We start from the raw sequence: 14,401 nt of genomic DNA, 5'->3' as shown, positions 1-14,401 counted from the left end.
AACTAATGACATTATTCTTCCTCTGATGCTGTTGCTATAAACATTCCAGTGGGATTTCTCTCAGAATAATTGTTTTGTTAGTCAAAACCAACTTCCTTCTCTTCCTTTCTCTTACGTTTGTATCTTGCACTGTCCTCATTTCCCCCTCTTTCTTACTCCCTTGTTTCATTTTAAAGATTTTATTTTTTTATGTAATCTCTACTCCCAACGTGGGGCTCGAGCTTACAACCCTGAGATCAAGAGTCGCATGCTCTACTGACCAAGCTGGTCAGGCACCCCTTCATTCCCTTGTTTGATACCAGAGATCACCTGTCTTTTCTCATCTCAGTCAGCCTAGAGTCCAGCTTTCTTCACTTGACAGTTGGCTCTGTGATTGCAGGCATTGGAGAGGAAGAACACAGCAAGGCAACTTCTAGCAGCATCTCACTGGTGGTTCACTCTCAGTAAGTGACTTCAGAAGCCCTCCTAATAGGGGTGGCTCCTGAAAGATCATGCTTAATTTGCCTCAAGATATTCACTTGGAAGTACAAAAGCACAACTTTGGGACAGCCGTAGCTAATTGTCTATGGCTGTTGGTTTACTATGCCTGTTGGTTACAGGTGTGGGTGTGCCTACCTCTGACACTTCTTTGTTCAAGGTGAAATTCCACTGTGGCGGGCAGTGCTGCTGCTGCTGCTGCTGAGTGGACTTTCAGGCAGCAGAAAGCAGCCTCCAGATGCCACGGAGAGCTGAGCTCTACCATTTATAAATACACGCATTCCTTCATCCATTCAGCCATCCTGACAGTCCCTTATTAACTATGTGACCTTGGGCAAGTCTCCATTTCTTCCTTAGTACAGCGAAGCTCATGATAGCGTGTACCTTTTAAGGTTTTTAGGAGAGTTAAGAGTTTTCATACATAAAATGCTTCAGTGGTGCCTGGCACTTAGTAGTAAATGCTAGCTAAAATTATTATCATTCAGCAAGCATTTGTTCCGTAGCTAGTATATTCACAGCAATCCAAGAGATACAGAAGTGAACAAGACACAGCCTTGCCTTCTAGGGCCTTAGATAACTGCCACTCAACACAGTGTTTAGGAAGTCAGGTAAAGCTTCTCACACAGGTAAAATTTGAACTTGGGCTCAGAGAATGAACAGTTTTGCCGAATGAAACAGCATTAGAGGAAATACATTCCAAGCAAAGGGAGCAGCTCATGGACAGAATAAAACTGTAAAACACTGTGGAGTCCTTGGCTACTATTAGCTAACATTTTAACCACCTCTCTGATGTAGCGGGGTCTTAGGTGGGTTCAGCGTAGATTTTAGAGCTTATAATCTTATAATTAGTTATTAGCAAGTTTATGATAGTAATTTTTTTGTAAGATTTTATTTATTTGACAGAGAACACAAGTAAGCATAGAGGCAGGCAGAGAGAGAAAGAGGATGGGAAGCAGGCTCCCTGCTGAGCAGAGAGCCCTATGCGGGGCTCGATCCCAGGACACTGGGATCATGACCTGAGCCGAAGGCAGAGGCTTTAACCCACTGAGCCACCCAGGCACCCTGATAGTAATTATTATTATTATTTAACTGGTTCATCAAAGAGTTTGAGCTTAAAAGATGAGTTGGGAGCTGAGCAGTGGCACTTCACAGCAGAGCATTTGCTGACGCAAAGCTCTTATCCGGACACGGCTTCCATGTGACAGGAACAGTAAATGGTTAGAAAAGCTTGCGGTTAGGACAATTGGAAGTGGATGGGCTTCCTCCTTTCTACAGAGCTTTAGTTAACTTTTCCAAATTAAGCGGGTTTTACTTCGCTTTATTCTTTAAACAGGAGAACATTATGTCTTAAGGTCTTGCTTGCTGATGTGATAGCAAAGAACTGTGACTTTTTTTTTTCTCCCCACGAAGGGGTGGGGAGGGGTCAGATCTCAAATTAGGAAGATGCCTTTTACTCATGGAATTTCCATTCGTGTTCCAAATTAAAGCTGTGTTTTATCTCCTACAAAGCCTTTTCCTGCAGCTTTGCTTTCACTTCCTCTCTCCACCCTTTTAGTCATATACTGAAGGGTTTGGCAGCTTGTTAAGGTATCAGGTCAGCATTTTTCACTGCAGAAGAAGGAAAGGTTGGGAACAGTGACGTGGGGATGCTTGTCACATTTTCCTTTCCTTTTTTATATAAGTAACCCACAAGTTCCATTACAAAAGCCTAATGAGAAGCTGGACTTGTAAATTTTACCCTCGTATCCTGGAGATGGACTAACGTGTGGGATGACATATAGGCGATAGTTCCTCACTGAAAGTGTCCTTAAAAGCCCATGTACAGGGGCGCCTGGGTGGCTCAGTGGGTTAATAAGCCTCTGCCTTCGGCTCAGGTCATGATCTCGGGGTCCTGGGATCGAGTCCCGCATCGGGCTCTCTGCTTGGCGGGGAGCCTGCTTTCTCCTCTCTCTCTGTCTGCCTCTCTGCCTACTTGTGATCTCTCTCTGTCAAATAAATAAATAAAATATTAAAAAAAAAAAAGCCCATGTACAGCACTGAGGAATCTTGACTCTGTCTCTATGGCAATGTGACAGATTTTATGAAGAAAGATAATGGCCTCCGGGAGTCACAGGACTGGGGAAGGAGCTTAGCAGTGCCTGCCCCGTCCTCCTTTATTATTGCCAGATTCTCCTTGGGTGCCTTTAGGAAATGCTCTATATATGGTGTTTAATATACCACCTACACAATCTCCCCCATTCACTGACTTGGAAATTACACCCAGCTTGAGGAGCTCCGGCTCTTTCTGTGGGCCTATTTACTCCCAAGATTGAAATCCAGGGAGGATTTAGTTGTTTTGTATCAAATTTGCTTGAAACTGTTGGACTTGAAGCAAACTAATTATTGTCATTGTCTGTATAGCAGTAGAGAGAGTGAAAAACAGTAATAGGTTCTTAAAACACTGTCATGACTTGAAGTGAAATAGGCTACTCTTCGGTAGCTTCATCTGTAGCCTAAAGGGCTTTGGTCTTGAAAACTGTCAAACACGAAATCGGATTTTAGATCATGGAATCGCGATTAGCTTCTGGGGCAGCCTCAGCCATTCAGCTCTCTCACCAACCATTCCATCTGTAGGGTTTACTTTGTAAGGAATGGGGGAGCAAAGGGCTTTCTCTTACTGAACACTCCTTTTGGCTACTCCGTAGTGGACCTGTCTTGGCAAGTAAATAGAAGACACCAGATTAGACTGTCCTGTTTCCCTAAGTGCCTCAGAAAACACATATTTGACTTCTCAAGCATAACTTCGGCGACGGGAGTTTCCTGACTTGGCGGTGTCAGTGTTGAGCAGGCAAAGCTGCGAGTTCCTGAGTACCACTGAAGTCCTTGCACAAACACAGTAAAGCCCAAGAATTGTCCCTTGGATGGAGCTACATCTGATCTGGTACAGCCTCTCTTTCTAAGAGCCTGTTACAAGTTAAAGTAGTTTTGACAGTGTCTTTCAGTGTGTCTCCAAACATAATTAGTGTTGACAAAGAAAGCCCTCATAGCTAAGGCTTTGTGGCTTAGACAGCAGCTCCATCTGGTGCTGGCTGAAGGTGTTTGCCTGCTTCATCTCGTGGTCCTCACAGCAGTGTGGATACAGATGCACACAGACTCTGTAAAAGACTGTCAAATCCAAAGTCTCCACTTTAGTGATGGCTTTCTGTTGCATGCAACGCTGACATGAGCTCATCGTGTTCCTGCTGAATCTCATTTGTCTGTCATGTTGATAATGTGATAGCTGCTAATCAGCCCAACAGCCATCTCTTGAGTGAATTAACTTACTAGCACTCGATGTGGGGAATTATTTTGCCTATTTACCAGGCGTGGAAAAAAAATATATACTGTACTGCTTTAAAAGAGAAAATGGAATCCCTCTCTGATCAGCAGTAGATTAACTTCATTAACAAGATATTAGGCCAGGATGCCTTATTCTTTTATATTTAATGCTACATAGTGCAAAAAATGTCTTTTTTAAAAAAAATTCTTGGTGACTGACATGAACTGCCCCAAACTATTGATAGAAGTTACTTCCAAGTAATAGGATTACATGTGATTTCTATTTTCTTTTATGCTTTTCTGATTTTTCACAGTGAGCATATATAACAAAAGAGAAAATCTCGTGTAACAAAAGAAAATAATAATTTAAAACAAAAAGTATTGTAGGTTGCTGTAGCCTCGCGCTTCAGTTCTTTTTCAGATTTTTGTCATTCACCATGTGGCCTTTTGGGGGCCCTTCAGCTTTCCTCAGCCATAAAACAGAAAGATTGAAATGGAGCCTGCGCGGTTTTAACAATCTTGGTTTGGGGATTATCTACCTTTTTCCCCGTCTTTTCAACCTCATTTTTGTGTCTTTCTCCAATATTAACATTCAGCGTGATCTCGTTTTTGTCATCTTAAACTAAGGAAATCCTTTCTGGACAATATCACCACCCTGGCCCCGCTTCCACCTGGCTCGCTCTTTCTTCCAGTTCCCACCTAAACTTCTTTCAAAAGTTATCTACAATTACTTACTCTAATCTTCTCACTCTGCAACTGACCACAGTCTCCTTTCCAGCCCCACGGCTGCACCACGATAGTTAAAGCTAAAGGCACCAATGAGCTCCTGTTGCCAAGTCCAGTAGACGCATCTAGGCCCTCATTCCTCATTACTTGTCAGCAGCATTTGAAATAGTTGTCGTCTCCCACTTTAATGAAATCTCCTCATCCGGCTTGTGTATCATCACTATTTTGACTGTTACTTTTGCGTTTTCTTCAGAGGTTCTTCTCTTCTCCCTGGTTTACCCATGAAAGCCACCTCCTAGTTTCTTAGTAGCCTAGATATTCCTACAGTAATTTCCCAACAGACAAGAACAGCAGAATTCCTTTCTGTATTCCAGACTTCTAAATTCAACTGCTTCCTCTAGTATATGGCAACAAAGTATGGACTAGTAACCTTATTCCCGAAAAGTTGCACCTCCTCCAACGTTGTCTATCTCAGTAAATGGCCCCACAAATCATTTAAATACATAACCCCAAAATCTCAACATCTGTTACTCTCTCCAGAATCTAGTCCTTTGTGCACTACATTCCTCCACCTTCCCTGATGCCACATCCTAATTCAGATCCTCATCATATCTCATTTTGCCCATAACAGCCTTTGGACAGTCTCCTGGCTTCCTGTCCTGTTCTCCCCAGTTTATTCTCTAATCGGCAGCCAGAGCTCTTTTATTTTTGAGTCAGATGTATTGAGGTGTGATTGCTATACAGTAATAAATCTTGTTTTTTGGTGTAGAATGCTCTGAATTTTGACAAATGCTTGTAGTCATCTAACCACCACCACACAGCATTTGGATTGTTCGGCTTTTACCTATAAACCTTTGTGCACATGCTTCAGGGGAAACCTAACTTTTCATTCGTCTTGTGTAAATACCTAGGGGTGAGCCTGCTGGGTCCCCTGGAAAGCTTATGTTTAACTTTATAAGAAACTGCAAACTCTTTTCCAAAGTGGCTGTGCCATCTGCATTCCCACCAGCGCCATGGGAATTTCAGTTGTACCATATCTTCCCTAGCGTCATTTTTCCTGTTTGTTTGCATTTTAACCATTCTGGTGGGTGCACAGAGGTAGGTAGCTCATTGCTGTTCTAATGTGCGTTTCTGTACGACTAAGGATACTTAACATCTTTCATGTGTTTATATGCAATCCATATACCTTTGGTGAAGTGTCTGCCCAAACTTTTGCCTATTTTTTAAAACCAGATTTGTTTTCTTTTTATTGAATTTTGAAAGTTCTTCATATATTCTGGATACAAAGTCCTTTGTCAGATATGTACTTTGCAAAAAAGTCTCATCTGTAGGTTATCTTTCCATTCTCTTATCAGTATCTTTGACAGAGCAAACATTTTTAATTTTGATACTATCCAAATTGTCTGTTTTTTGTTGTTGTTGTTTTTGTTGTTCACTTGTTTGTTTTTTTAATGAATCGTGCTTCTTGTTTTGTATCTGAGAACTCAGATTAACTCAAGGTCACAAAGATTTTCTCCTGTTTTTTCTTCCTAAAAGTACTATAGCTTTACACTTTATACTTGTATCTCTGCTCCATTTTGAGTTAGTTTTTGTGTAAGAGGTGTGAGGTATGAATCCAGGTTTACTTTGTTGCTTATGGATATCCCGTTGTTCTAGCACATTTGTTGAAAAGAATATTCACTGCTGGAGGTGAATATCAGTTGCCTATATTTGTATCATACTATTTCTGGACTCTGTTCTGTTTTATTTTAATCCGTCAGGGGTCAGCAGACTTTTTCTGTAAAGAACTAGATAGTAAATATTTTAGGTTTTGCAGGCCAAGAGGCAAAATTGAAGATATTGTGTAAGTACTCGTTCAATAAGAGAAAAGAACTTTCTGTGAATTTTTTTTTTTTAAACTCAAAATGTAATAATTGAGTACAGTTTTCTGAAATGCAGCTCTACTAATCCAAAGAATGGAACTCTTTTTTGGGAGAAGGATGACATTTTGCTTAACGTGGGTGCTAAGTTAGTGTTTCCTCTCAAACTTTATTACAAAGTTCATCTATTAATGTGAAATTTGACATACTTTTATCTTTGAAAAATATCTTTTCACGTGGGTGATACATGTAGCAGCAGAAATGCTGGTCCGTAGGTGCTTGGAAAGTACTGTGAGGTGACGAGTGTGCTGCCTGCCATCTGTCAGAACTTCTCAACTCTGCATCATAGCACAAAGCCACCACAGAGGGAATGGAAACAAATGAGCCTGGCTATGTCCCTGTAGACCTTTATTTAAGGGCACTCTGTTTGGAATTCCATATAATTTTCATTTGTCACAAAACACCATTCTTTTGAATTTTTCAATCATTTAAAAATTTTAAGAACATTCTTAGCTTAGGGACATACAAAAACAGGGGACAGGCTAGATTCAGCCTATAGGCTAGTATTTGCTTGCCCTGCTTCCTCCATTTCTGTTTCCATCCTTTGAGCATACCCCATTGTCAGGATTACTGTAGCTTTATGCTAAGTCTTGAAGTCAGGCAATGTGAGCCCTCCAACTTTGTTCTTTTTCTAAATTACTTTGGCTATTCTAGTTTTCCTTTGCCTTTCTGAATACATTTTAGAATTAGCTTGTTGATTTCTACCAAAAAAATCCTGCTTGGATTTTGTTAGAATTATGCTGAATCTACAGAGCAATTTGGGGAAAATTGACACCTTAAGAATACTGAGAGAAGTTGGTATCTCTCTCCATTTATTTAATTCTTTGATACCTTTTTATCAGTGCTTTGTAGTTTTCTGCATAGAGATTGTAGATTTTGCACATGTTGTATTAGATTTAGACCTAAGTATTTCATGTTTTGGGGTCAGAGTTCTCTTTTTAAAATGCAAATTGGATCGTGTTGCTTCCCCTACTTAAAATCCTTCAGTGGCTTCCCACTCCTCTTAGCATAAACTCTGTAATCTTGCAAAGCATAAATGGCCCTGCATGATCTGGCCCCTGCTCTCCCTTTCAGCCTAATTTTATGCCTTTCTTCCCCTTTGCTCAAAACGTTCCAATCTCAGACTAGCAGGAAGTGTTTTTATCAACTAAGGAATAGCTTTTAGAATATCAGAAAGATTAAACACATGTTTCCAAACAAATGCTTGAAAAATATATTTTAACCATATTGAAAAGAACCATTTGATGATCTCCAGCAAAGAATGAACTTGGGTTTTGGCCCATTTGTTGTGCTCTCTTGTGTGGAATCCTTTGATCTTTAAGTCTGTACTTCTTCAACTGAGCCAGAGGACTTTATGAACATTATTCACACGCGACTTAGCTCTGTGTGCAGGTGTATGCACGCACACCCACGAGCGGAAGAAAATATTCTTTTCTTCGTTTTACATGTGCTGAAACTCAGCAGAAAGACTGCATTTCTGACCAAATAAAGGATCCTATTGCTGTCCTTGTACATGCATAAAGTTAAACTCTTCAGCCATTAAAATAGTTCTTACATGAACATGCCCACTGCCAACTCTATTATAATATCCAAATTAGAAGTGCAACACTGTAGTGATGATGTTCTGTGGGGAAGTCCGCAGCTATGTGCCTAAGACAAAAGAGAGAGTCAGTCATATGATTTGTTTGTTTGTTTTTTAAATAAATGAGCACATTTAGTCAACCGGTGTTTATTCAGATCCTTATGCTAGATGTATTGAGATGAATAAGATATAGCCCAGACCTTGAAGAGGTTCAAAAACTAGTGGGGAGACAGACAATTAAAAATGAAAGTGCTTGTTCATGGAGCTATGTCTAAGTGACTTTCAAAGTACCAAGGAAACGAGTAGCTCAGTGGGATTTACAGTATAATAAGACAAGTTGATTGTTAAGACATAAGGCTAGAAGGGAGGCAAGGACCATATCATGAAAACCTAAGGGGCTTATCTCCCATCCCATCCTATAACTCAGAGGTTCCAATACCTTAATGCACATAGAACTCGTTAAAAAACAACAACAACAAAAACAACAACAAAAAAAACCAAAAAATACAACCCGGAGAACTTGTTAAAAAATCAGATTCCTGGAGTCTTCCCTCAGAGACTGACTAGGTGGGTCTAGGGTGCTTCCCTGAGTGGTTCTTATTTACCTGGTAACCCCTAGTCTGCACACTGACATTTGGAAGTCAGTGCATTAGGTAAGATTGAGCCACCAAATACTTAAGCAGGTAATAAGTTGAGCATATTAGCATTTTAGAAAATGCTAATTTTAGAAAGGAATGAATTTGATAGTAGTACATAGAACAATAGAATCACCTGAGACTCTCATTAAATATGAATTCGGATCCAGTAGATCGGGGGTTGCACCTGAGATACTGCATTTCTAACAAATTCCCAAATGAGACTGGTATTTCTTGTCCGAGGACCACACTTTGAGTAGCCAATGTAGAAATATTGGGTTGGAATGGGGTGAGATGCAGGCATGAAGATCGTTGAGAGCCTGTTGCAGGGATCTAGGCAAAAGATGGCGAGTCTCTGAACTATTAGCAGGGTCTGGCAAGAAAGTGTTCCAGTGAAATGTAATAGACCAAATTGACAAGACTAATTTAAGGAGTTTGTAAGATATGGAGTTAGACGTGAGGGAAGAGGTGTCAGGAATTGAGCTTAGCTATCTAAGTAGATGATAATGACATAACTGAAATAGGGTACAGGAAGAGGAAGGAGGTGGCCTAGGGAGTAGAGGGGAAGGCTGGTTAGAGTAGAAAAGGTTCCTGAAGTTGAGAAAAGGGATAGTCAGAGGATTTGTTTTGAATGCATCGAGATTGAGGAGTCTATGAGATACCCAAAAATTAAAAGGCTAGGTAGAAGAAGAACCTTCAGCAGACTACAAAGTGTCAGACAGGTTGGGAGATATTAAAAAGAGCAGTTTCAAAGACACTCCCAAAGGGCAAGGTCACAGTATCATTGCCACATAGACATCAAGGGAAAGATTATATATAGTTCAATGAGAGGGTACAAAATTATGGCTGCAAAATGAACTTTCCAGAATGCTGATTGGCTAAAGGGAGTTCGAAAATTGCCCAAATTAGTTTCTCTCTCAATCTTTTAATTTAAGGAAAAGTTGAGGAGTGGAGCCAATTGTTTTAAGTCATTCATCTGATTTAAGACCTCATAGTGCCTTTTCCATTTAGATTTTCTTTTTTTCCCTTCCCCCACAGATTGATCATACCTACAAGAGCTGCTATGGTACCAAGGGGAGGTGAAAACTGATGGACGAAAGTTTTACTACCATGCACTGAAAAGAAAGCATTGTCTGTGAAGGTCCTTTTTTAAAAATGTCTGCTTGTAACACCTTTACTGAACACGTTTGGAAACCTGGTGAATGCAAGAACTGCTTTAAACCTAAAAGCTTGCACCAGCTTCCCCCAGACCCTGAGAAGGCACCCATCACCCATGGCAATGTGAAAACTAATGCCAATCACAGTAACAACCACCGCATGAGGAACACTGGAAATTTCCGTCCTCCTGTGGCTAAAAAACCCACTATAGCTGTGAAGCCCACTATGATGGTGGCAGATGGGCAAAGTGTATGTGGTGAACTTAGTATCCAAGAACACTGTGAGAACAAACCTGTCATCATAGGATGGAACCGAAACAGGACGCCCTTGAATCAGAAACCACTTAATAATAATAATGAAGATGACATTGAAGGCTTTAGCCATGTTCCTAAGCCTTATGGCAATAATGATAGTGCAAAGAAGGTATCAAATAACAATAATGGACTAACGGATGTGTTAAAGGAGATAGTAGGCTTGGATGCCACCCCTCAGATAAGAGGAAATGAAACAAACTCCAGAGAAACATTCTTAGGAAGAATAAATGATTGCTATAAAAGATCACTGGAAAGAAAGCTTCCACCGAGTTGCATGATGGGTGGGATCAAGGATACTCAAGGCAAGCACGTGATTCTGAGTGGGAGCACAGAAGTGATCAGTAATGAAGGGGGCCGGTTCTGTTACCCAGAGTTTTCTAGCGGCGAGGAGAGTGAAGAAGATGTACTTTTCAGTAACATGGAGGAGGAGCACGAGAGCTGGGATGAGAGCGATGAAGAGCTGTTGGCCATGGAGATTCGCATGAGAGGGCAACCCCGCTTTGCTAACTTCAGGGCAAATACTTTGTCTCCTGTTCGATTCTTTGTGGACAAAAAATGGAATACAGTCCCCTTGCGAAATAAGTCCCTGCAGAGGATCTGTGCTGTCGACTATGATGACAGCTATGACGAAATCCTAAACGGCTATGAAGAAAACTCTGTGGCCTCCTATGGACCAGGAAGCGTTCAGAGCATGGCGTCCTCTGACTCTGCGTCACCAGGTTCTTCTTTAACAGAAGAATCGCGTTCTGAGACAGCCAGTAGTTTATCCCAGAAGATCTGTAATGGGGGAGTATCTCCGGGTAACCCCGGAGAGTCTAAGGACATGAAGGAAAGGGAGCCCAATTGTGAAAGTCTCTCTGGTAATAGTCAGGAGAAGGACTCCTCACAAGCACCTAAAAGCTCAGTAAAAGTTCCAGAAACACACAAAGCCGTCCTTGCTCTCCGACTGGAAGAGAAGGATGGCAAGATTGCCGTACAAACTGAGAAGCAAGAAAGTAAAGCCTCTACAGATATCGCTGGCCAAGCCATAACCATAAACCTCGTCCCCGTGGAAGAGCAAGCAAAGCCTTACCGAGTTGTCAATCTGGAACAGCCATTGTGCAAGCCATATACTATCGTGGACGTGTCGGCAGCCATGGCCAGTGAGCACCTTGAGGGCCCTGTTAACAGCCCCAAGACAAAAATCTCATCTTCTACTCCAAACTCTCCGGTGACATCGCCCACGCTGACATCAGGACAAACAGGTGCCCGTTTCCAAAACTCCAGTGCAATACGATACCAGGAAGTATGGACTTCCAGCACCAGCCCGCGACAAAAGATACCCAAGGTGGAACTGGTTAGCAGTGGAACTGGGCCAAACATCCCTCCGAGGAAAAACTGTCACAAATCAGCACCCACTTCACCTACAACGACAAACATTTCCTCTAAAACTATCCCCGTTAAGTCACCCAATCTGTCCGAAATAAAATTCAATAGTTACAACAATGCTGGTATGCCACCTTTTCCAATTATCATTCATGATGAGCCGACTTATGCTCGGAGTTCCAAAAATGCCATCAAAGTCCCCATTGTCATCAATCCAAATGCGTATGACAATCTAGCCATTTACAAAAGTTTTCTCGGAACAAGTGGAGAACTCTCGGTGAAGGAAAAAACCACCAGTATAATAAGCCATACTTATGAAGAAATCGAAACTGACAGCAAAGTGTCCGATAACAGCACCAGCAAACCTACTGACTGTCCCCAAGCCAAAGGGTTTTCCAACAGCACAGAGCGTAAAAGGGGCTCAGTGGCTCAAAAGGTTCAGGAGTTTAACAGCTGTCTTAACAGAGGTCAGTCTTCACCACAGAAAAGCTATAGTTCTAGCCACAGCTCCCCAACAAAGATCCAGAGAACCACTCAAGAACCTGGGGCCAAAACCGAAGGCCCTCAGGAGTCTCTGATGACGTGCACCAGCAGCAGCAGCAGCAGCAGCAGGGAGAAAGCGAGCACAGTGCTTTCTCAGATTGTGGCTTCTATCCAGCCGCCGCAGTCCCCTCCAGAAATGCCCCAGTCCGGCCCGAAAGCATGCAGCGTGGAAGAGCTGTACGCAGTTCCTCCAGACGCCGATCCTAAGAGTACCCCTAAGAGTACACCAGCCCGACCCAAATCTCTCTTCACGGCTCAGCCCGGTGCTGAAGCTGAAGCCCCGCAGACCACAGAAAGCCCGACGACCAAAGCACGGAAAGATCCGCTCACAAAGCCGGTCACCAGCCCTCTCTCCAAATTAGTGGCCAACCCCCAGAGCGAGCCACCACCTCCCTTTCCCCCACCTCGCTCTACTTCCTCCCCTTATCATGCAAGCAACCTTCTGCAAAGGCATTTCACCAACTGGACCAAGCCCACCAGTCCTACCAAGTCAACAGAAGCTGAATCGGTTTTGCATTCTGAAGGCAGCAGGCGGGCTGCTGACGCGAAACCTAAGCGCTGGATATCATTTAAAAGCTTCTTCCGCCGCCGGAAAACAGATGAGGAAGAGGATAAAGAAAAAGACCGAGAGAAAGGAAAACTGGTGGGCCTGGATGGCACAGTCATCCACATGCTGCCGCCGCCTCCCGTCCAGCGCCATCACTGGTTCACAGAGGCCAAAGGAGAGTCCAGTGAGAAGGCGGCCATTGTCTTCATGTACAGGTGCGATCCTGCCCAGAGCCAGCCAAGCGCCGATCAGAAGGCCAGAGCAGACCAGACAGCCGTCAGAGAGAAGGATGGGGCAGAGGATGGGTTACTGCAGGACTCAGAGAAGAAGAAAAGGAGTCATTCTTCTCCATCACAGGTTCCTAAAAAAATTCTCAGGTATGTAAAATAGAATGGCAGAGTATGGGAATTATTTTTAACACATTTTTAGGTACTAAGTTTTTTACATCTTTGAGATTATATAAAAGCCATTTATGTTTATAAGTAGCACTCGGTGGCCATCATCTATCTTTATAACTGCATTCCAAGATTAGAGTATTATTAAAGTGATCTTACTGCACTGAGCAAGGTTTATGGCCCTGGAGCTTTAGCTGAAGTAGCCTGCTGCATTCTGGTGAATGGAAAGGGGCTTGAACACAGAAAAGCAAATCCGTAACACCTTAATAGCAGTAAATAATACGTTGCTTTGCAATCCTATGATAGTGTGAGGAAGAAACAGGATCAAATGAATAAATGGTGGCACTCCTCTTACCCTCACTGTGGATGGAATAAAGCTCCTCAAGCCATTCATTTTGGTTTTTCACCAAGGTGTCAGCTCTATATGCATTACTTTGTTTTGAGGGAATATTTGGGTTTTTATTGTGTCTCTTCTTCCTAAGTATTATGGAAAAGGGAGGGGAGTGTGCAGTGGAGACAGGGCCAGCAGTTTAATGATTTAACACGTGGGCGACAGAGGAGAAGTTGGTCATTGAGGTTGAGACCCAGCCAGGAGTAGAATCCTGATGGCAGCTGGCAAGTGCACACCCATTCACATCCACTCAGTTCTGTAGCTGTTCATTTCCTTTCTCAAATAAGTGTTCGTGATCACATTCCCAGGATTTGTCTCCCATCCATACAGCAGCCCTACAAATTGGTTGTATTCTTCCGATGAGGAGATTAAAGATCAGAAAAGTTAAGAAGTAAGCAGATTCATGTAGCTCGCAGTTGACAAAGCCAGAATTCAAACTTGGTCTGTTTGATTCATTGTATTCTTCCCACAGTGTTGCACTGTTCACAAACACAAGAGCAAGCAAGATTTTTATATTTTCACTTGTAATCATTCATATAAACATTCATGTTTAGGAAGCTTAAGTTTTTTGTTTCTCATATGTATTGTAAGCAAAATTAACGAACTGCCAATAAAAATAAGAACTATTATCCCAAGGTTGTAACAGATGGGATGATTTCCTTATATCCCCTGTACTTTTTTTTTTCTTTAAGATTTTATTTTTAACTAACCTCTACACCCAGCATGGGGCTCAAACTCATAGTCCCAAGACCAAGTGTTGCATGCTCTACTGACTAAGCCAGTCAGGCACCCAGTACTTTTTATTTTTAAGCAGAGATATGCCCTGAGTATTTCTTTCATCTGATTCTAAGTCTGCCTTCCTCTTACTTATATAGTAAGCCTTCTCTACCAGGGCTGGCCCTTTCTTTGGCAAACTCTTATGAGAGCATAGATCTTCTCATAAGACTAGCTTTTTGTTAGAACAATATAGATAAAAATTAAGATGAATACTTAATGCCTTCACTCTTTCTAGCAAAATGTTAAGAAGTTTTATATATATATTCTTTACGAAA

General features: G+C 42.0%; 1 protein-coding gene across 2 annotated transcripts in view; it reads left to right on the top strand.

Moving 5' to 3' along the window:
* LOC111153232 (pseudopodium enriched atypical kinase 1) overlaps positions 1–14,401 on the top strand; it is a 300,842-nt gene that overhangs the window by 216,686 nt on the left and 69,755 nt on the right. For both annotated transcript variants that reach the window (XM_022512129.1, XM_022512130.1), the window contains one exon: positions 9,675–12,940. In XM_022512129.1, the coding sequence (XP_022367837.1) occupies positions 9,792–12,940 (3,149 nt within the window). In that variant the 5' untranslated portion in view covers positions 9,675–9,791. The remainder of the gene's footprint in view (positions 1–9,674; positions 12,941–14,401) is intronic.

Source organism: Enhydra lutris, unplaced genomic scaffold, assembly GCF_002288905.1.
Source record: "Enhydra lutris kenyoni isolate GAN:26980312 unplaced genomic scaffold, ASM228890v2 scaffoldscaffold31, whole genome shotgun sequence".
Taxonomy (NCBI): domain Eukaryota; kingdom Metazoa; phylum Chordata; class Mammalia; order Carnivora; family Mustelidae; genus Enhydra; species Enhydra lutris.
Note: the sequence above shows the minus strand (reverse complement) of the source record. Positions and strands in the feature narration are given on the sequence as shown.